Genomic DNA, 7,019 nt, shown 5'->3' on the forward strand with positions numbered 1-7,019 from the left:
CATAATGTTAGAATACATGACTGCATTCATATAGAGGTTCATTTAGAAGTGCACTCATACAGTGTATGCACGGAACATCTGTAGGAATAAATGCACATTATAAAATCATATTCACATATTTATAGTATAGTAGCTTTACAATGCCGAACCCTCGCATCTCTGGTGGCCAAACTATAAACACCTCAAATCTCTAGTGGTTTTAATATACAGAATTTAAATTTCTGGTGTTTTTACATAACAGATTACACATCTATAGTCGCCTTTAGATGCAGACCCCCAAATGTCTGGTAGCTAAGTAAGGCAGACCTCCTCAATGTTGCAAACAAAATGCAGATCCCATCTTTAGAGGTGGCATAAATTAATTACCTCTCCAGCAGCTACAATTGGTGAATGTCTGTAATTATCCCCCCAATCAGTGTGTGAGGACCTCCTATGAACCTGATTGGGGAATGGCCAGAGCCATCTACTAATTAGTTTGCTTGGATCAATTTAATGACAACCATCCCCTCCCTTGGGATCATTTCCCCTACCACAGTCCACTTTCATCTGTATATATATATTTTTTTTTTTAAAAGCAAACAAGATACTGTAAACACCAAATTATGTGGAGTTTTTATTTTCATGGTATATTTATTTATTACAATTTGGAAAAAAAACACAAATTTTCTTTCACGTGGGAAAATAAATTGGTAACAGGAATAATATAAAATAAATACTGAAAAACCCCCAAAAAAGATTAACAACAAAACACAAATATTGAAATAAAATAAAGTTTTATTTTTTAAAAATACATAATATTGAAAGCAATATAACATCTTTTAGTTAAATACCCAGTTTAAATAACAACATTCATTCATTAACACTGAAAACACAGGGTTTTTTTTCTGGACGTGAAAAAAACAAATCCAAAAAAACAAGTACTTATATGATATAAAACAATATCACATCTTGTAGATATACAAGGGATTTAAGTAACACAATGCAACCTGCACATGTAATTTACTTTCTGAAAAATTTCTTCAGATTGTTGACCTTCTTAATTTTATTTTCACTTCCACATTTCAGCCAGCTGTTACTCTTTAGTAAACGTGTGACTCTCCTTTTAGCAGTGCTGAACTCATACTGACGATGTCCATCAAAGAAATACAGGAACCCTAAAGATAATGAAAATGAATATATATTTAAGCAGGTCATATTTTCCCAATCATTATTTAAAGAGACAGCAATAATCTATATGTGTGGATTTGTCAAAACCTGCCCCACGAGGCCCCTTTTGCTAACTGATCTGGAGATCCAGATCTCAATGCAACTCTTATCTCTGAAGGGCCCAGTCCATAACTCTATAACAGAGCTCAACAGAACCACTATAGCCTTCCTTCTCCAAACTACTGTAGCACAAAAACAAATGTGAAGTCTCTCCTATACAGTTCCTCCCTACACGTTGAGGTACTAATAAAACTTTTTTTTTAAACATTTAACCAAATGTCTTAAAACACCAACAGTACATGTTTTGTGACTATCTTCACATGAGCCAAGCAAACTGCCAAGGTACAAATGACACATGGGTGTCAGAAGCACTAGGATTTATAATGACCATGCCTACCCTGACTGGAGAAAGGATCATTGCTAGAATGCTGGTCAAAGATAGTCGGGAAAGGATGCATCTCCCAATAGGCAAGGTTCCAAGCATGGTGGGACAGCTGAGGTTCTACTTGTTGGGTGCAAGCAAGGGTGTAACTACCATCGTTGTCTGTTCCATGTTTCTATGGGAGGCTTTTTTTCTATTAGGCGGTACATGGGTCCCTTGCAAATTTTTGCTACAGTAAGTGGGCCCACAAATTTCTATTTTCACCCCTGGATGCAAGGATGGAATCTTGGAATGTTAAGGCTTAGTGTAGTTCTTCTCTAAGCATCAGTAATATTCTCCTTCTAATATTGGCTAAAACTTACAATCAATAATCTAAAAATGTTTTTTTTTTCTAATTATTAAATAAATAAAAATACATTGAGTAAAACAATTGTATTATTTACATACCATTTTTTTGGAAAGCAGAGCGAATTTTGGTTCCAATGCCAGGGAAACTGTCTATTGTTTTTTTAGGTGATTCAGCGTCCATGCTCTGTTTTTGCTCATCGTAACTGCCGAAAGAATCAACCAGTCATATAAATTATTTTATCTAAAGGGTAACAAAAACCTAAAATGCCTATAGGAAAATGTATTCTAGATAATCTGCTTATTCTTGCTAAACTATAGCGACGACTCTCAGAGTTTGTAAACTTTTGAGGTCCAGAAATAATGTACTGCTAGGCCAGTTTACTAAAGTAATGTACACATTCTGGCAATATAAACACATTTCAATACTTATCTTACCTCCAGAAATTGTCGCCTACGAAGAAATATGTTTTTCCTGTAGATCCATCATGGACGGCGGCATCAATTTTCCTTACAATTCGTGAAAAACCCAACTGGTAAATGCTCTTTGGTGAATCCTTTGTAACTTCATAACCACTTATAACCCAGTATTTTGCACCTGAAGAAACAGAAATAAATTGTGTTAAATGTCATATTATATGTTAGTTACATAGTTGTTTTAGCTGCTAAGAATGCTCACAAATTCATTGTACAGTATCTGTTCATAATACTATATTTACATTAGCCTTAGTGTTATAAATATTAAAAAACACAATTTTTGATATAATAAATGATGGTTCTGTATAACTAAGATAATTGGTGATAATTAGTTACTGATAAGTGAATTAGTAGGAAAGGTTTCAATGGCTGAGGTTACTTTGTTATTTTAAGCACCAAAAGGAACATTCTTAGCGTCACTGATTACAAACCAGCTCTACACATTAATCAAAGTCGGCTTAAAAACCCATAAAAAAAAAATACCTTTAAAAATAAGAACTTGGTCTTTTTCCTCGTATTCATAAGCAGCCTGAATGTGATTTGGGATTGAGGGCCAGAAAGACTTGATTAAATGGTGTTCAACTTGTGAATCCTGGGAAATTTGGCGCCAGAAAGTCCTGTTGAACAAAAACATTCATTAGTGATCTGAATTTTATCACAGGATAAAATAACTTCGACAGTTCAACTTTGGAAGGTAGAAATTAATTTGAGAATTCATAAAACTGAATCTTACTTCTCTTTGAAGAATAAGATTTCCCCACGCAGAGTCGTTATGGCATCAAAGGTAATATCTGGTTGGCAGGTGGATGGGTTGTTGGGTTGGCTTGGATTTTCAGGTACAGTTGGCTGGTCAGGGATTTCTCGTGCTCCTGTCACAGTATAAAGGTATGAGCTATATATTACAACCATATTCTCTATAAACCTTCTAGCCATTTCAGATTACCCAGTGCATTCAATTCTGAAACAACTCATAAATACTTGTATTCTCAAGCACATGTGTGATGTTATCCTACAGTATCTTACCATAGAGTGACTGAATTCCATTTATATCATCTTCAGGAAGGCGGAATTCGCTGGGCTCAGTAAAATGGTAGGTCGGGTACATCAGGGCGCTGGGGTCGTTGGAGTGGAAGAGTCCAAGGGAGTGGCCAAATTCATGAGCAGCCACAAGGAACAAGTTATACCCTGCAAATAAACAGAACTTCCATAAAAATATGACCTTGTATATTCTGACATAGGAACTTTACCATCACGTGTCATTTCATTAAACTTCAGCTTTAAGTATATTAAGATCCTTAATGAATGAACACATTTAGTACGCTTAATATTTTAAATATTTTTCATGTTTTTGGATATTTTTGGCTTCATTGGAAGAAATGTGTTTGTTTGTTTGTTTTATTGTTTAAATTTTTTCATCCACTCAACTGAATCATACATATTCCTTATGTTGTTATATTAATACAACTACTGTAAACTATTCTGAAGTCAAACTACATGGAAAAATATTAGAGTACAAGTTTGTTTGTTTTTTTGCTAAGTGACTTTTTCTGAGTTACAGTAACGCCAAAAAGTGTTTATCCATTTGTTCTAAATATAGGAATGTTTGCATACAAATGTACTCAGTCATAAGAGAATACCCATGAGCAGGAATTATATTGTTTACTTATTTTCAGAACTAGGGATTTTATTGTTTATACATTCATATGCTTCTTTTAATTTTTTCAATGTAACATTTGTTTTAACCAGAGATGATCTTGAAAAGACCTTCCATTGTACTCTATGCTAATAGATTCACTGTAAACTGGAACAGATGTTAATTAAATATATATTATAAGGGACGCATTAGCATTGAGGAGATCGGATTTAGAAAAAGTATTTTCCAGACAGAAGGCTATCCTTGTTTAAGTAGAGCTCCATAAAATACATGGTATAAAATAGAGAATATTTCTGCAAATTGCTTCTCTAAAATGACATGATATAGTACTCAATTTATATTATTATAATAATTTATTCATTAGGCACCGCAAAGGTTCCGTTGTAATGGTCAAGGAGAAAACCGGCTGCGATGCGTGAGACTACAGACTAATGCAGACGGAATATAAATTCACATATATTCGTAATTACATTGTGCAGTTAGCATAATTATGTAAAGAAGCCAAAGGGGAGAGAAGGCCCTGCTCATACAAACTTAAAAAACTATATTTGCAGTATTTTAAAAACTAAGACCAAAAAATACAGTAACCCACCATTAGAGCCACTTGTCCATGACTCATCCTCATCAAAGTGGGCATCTCCACCAATTCCATTGCCAGGGGCAAAGGCATGTGCCAGTGTTCCATGTTGACCATCAAATGGGTAGAAGTCATTATGAACTGTGGTAAGAGAAATGACAGTGTTTTGCATGTGCCTTAACGTTTTCATGGCCTAATGTTTCTTATGAGATAGGGAGCAAATTTTGGGCATCATATTGTACCTTGTGCTGCAAATGAAATCTCAATATCAGAAGCTCCTTCATAGACTCGGGTGAAAGTCAGAGGGACCACATCACTCCAAACCTGGAAAGCTCTCTGTATAGCTACATCCACCTCAGCACTGGGCATGTCCGGTGTATAATTCAAAATTCTAATAAAATAAAAATAATTGAATTATTTCTGCTTCAGTTTGCCTATAACATTGTCACCAGGGAATGTAATTTCTTCTTTGTTACCTGTATGTCAGATCTCTCTTCCTCCAACCAGAGTTTCCTGGGAAGGTGCTGAATTCTCCCACGTCCACAAACCCACACCTTGGTTGCTGCATCATCTCCATTGTTTCCGGGTCCAGTTTTCCTGTCACCTCCAAGCCGAAAAACGTTTGCATTTCGCTGATTTTTTCAGAAAATTGACCGATGTTTTTTTTCCTGGACTGGCGTCCCCCATTCGTCTGCATATTGTAGTATTTTTTCAAATAATCCTACACAAGTGAAAAGTAAGATAAAATTGTAAACCTTTCCCGCAGTGTTATCCGCTGAACAATTTGAACCTCTGCCCAGTATTTCCTTTTGAAGATATGAAAGTATTATAAATAAATGCAAACCGTTTAATAAAATGTATGCAGATAATTAACATGTATGAGAATAACAAAATTGCCGTTGACTGTAAAAAGATAAAAATTAATTTTCTTTGTGCATTTTCTTGTAACATTACTTAGGAAAAATGGATGGAAATGAAAAAAAAATACAATAAATAGAAAAATATTGATTAAATGTGTTACTTTGTAAATGTCAAAATTTGTCTTATCCATATTCTCTAAAAGACCAGTGATCCCAGTGAGTGAGATATGCTAAAATTGGTGTGACATTAGCCGGTGTGACATTAGCCGGTCACTCGGTAGTCACTGACAGTATGTCAGGCATAGGGCCAGATTTATTGATCGGCAGCTTTTTAAATTCAACGTTTTTCAGGTGATAATCACAGTGCCATTTAAAACAGCAATTTTATTAAAAGAAAAACCCTGGAGTGAATTTATATATTTTCCAAGCTAAGATTTGCCTTTATTAAAATTTAAAAGCCTCAGAAAAAAATCAACAAAAATTAAGTTCAAAAATGTTTTTTGTTGTGTTAATTAGGGGGAGATGTATCAAACCTTATAAATAGGACAAGTGGAGTTGTACCCCATAACAACCAACCAGATTCTATCTAGCATTTATCTAGTACAATCTATAAAACATGGAACCAGAAACCACCTACACTTGTCCTCCTTTGACAGTTTGATAACCCTCCCCCTTAGCACAAGAAATGAACATGATAAAACTATGTACATATAAAAATATATAGCTGCCTGTTGTACTGTAGCTCTAAAATCATACCACAGTGTACTTCTGAATACAGATGTTTTTAATATACTCACTTCAGCAAACTTAGCATCGTCCTCCTGAATCTCTTTGGTAAATTCTGCAGGGAATGCTGAGCTATAAGCTACAGACAGTAGCAGCACTAGAAATGAAGTTTTCATGGCTGGGTCTCTGCGGTGCTGTAATGCTCCCTAAGGTTTTCTCCTTATCTCTGACTTTCTGTGAGCTGAAGATGCCTATTTATACAGTACCTGGATGCCTCAACCAGTCTACAGAAAGTGACTCACCGCTTTACAGCTTCCTCCAATCACAGCAAAAACTTAACAAGTGTTCATTGCCAACATGTTATGACAAAGTGTCCACAAAGTAAAACCCACACTTGTGCAACAAGTCTGCATGATTAATGATTCGGAAGCGGTTTTGGAGTTAAACAAAAAAAATAAAAAATGTACTTTAGTGCCAACAAGTCATATGCAATTAAAATATAGTATAGACAGTTTTTAAGGTAACTAAACAAGAAGCATGTGTGTCAAATATAAATCTAACCATAGTTTTACAATTAAGATATTAAAAGGTTTGTACATGTACGAATCTGTATTGCTCTAATATGTACAGAGACACTTTTCCTTACTATTTGATACTTGAAATACTTATGTATGTATTGCTTCAATAAAAATATTAATAATAAAAAAAAATATTAAAAGGTATAATAAGTCCAACCGAAAGCCTTAGAAAATGCTTAACAGTAATAATCTATAAAGGAATTCCTTAAGGTCT

At 34.6% G+C, this 7,019-nt stretch overlaps 1 protein-coding gene across 1 annotated transcript; it reads right to left on the minus strand.

The window, feature by feature from the left end:
• Positions 1-713: 713 nt before the first annotated feature.
• On the minus strand, positions 714-6,440 carry LOC148477469 (matrix metalloproteinase-18-like). Its single transcript, XM_088456732.1, has 10 exons — positions 6,299-6,440; positions 5,118-5,362; positions 4,884-5,032; positions 4,657-4,782; positions 3,434-3,595; positions 3,144-3,279; positions 2,894-3,027; positions 2,372-2,531; positions 2,036-2,139; positions 714-1,154 (listed from the first exon to the last, which is right to left on the minus strand). Exons 1-10 carry the CDS (start codon positions 6,401-6,403, stop codon positions 1,000-1,002), a joined length of 1,476 nt encoding a protein of 491 aa, XP_088312858.1. The 5' UTR covers positions 6,404-6,440; the 3' UTR covers positions 714-999.
• Between the last annotated feature and the right edge of the window lie 579 nt (positions 6,441-7,019).

The sequence above is a fragment of the Taudactylus pleione genome, unplaced genomic scaffold (genome assembly GCF_031769625.1).
Source record: "Taudactylus pleione unplaced genomic scaffold, aTauple2 ptg000711l, whole genome shotgun sequence".
Taxonomy (NCBI): Eukaryota; Metazoa; Chordata; class Amphibia; order Anura; family Myobatrachidae; genus Taudactylus; species Taudactylus pleione.

Bases quoted from the DNA above. Each gene is read 5' to 3' on its own strand.
- LOC148477469 (XM_088456732.1), bottom strand. From the start codon at position 6,403: ATGAAAACTTCATTTCTAGTGCTGCTACTGTCTGTAGCTTATAGCTCA. The intron at 4,783-4,883 runs GTACAATATGAT...CTCTTACCACAG, and splicing joins GATTTCATTTGCAGCACAAG to TTCATAATGACTTCTACCCA. The intron at 2,140-2,371 runs GTAAGATAAGTA...TTCTTTCGGCAG, and splicing joins GTAGGCGACAATTTCTGGAG to TTACGATGAGCAAAAACAGA.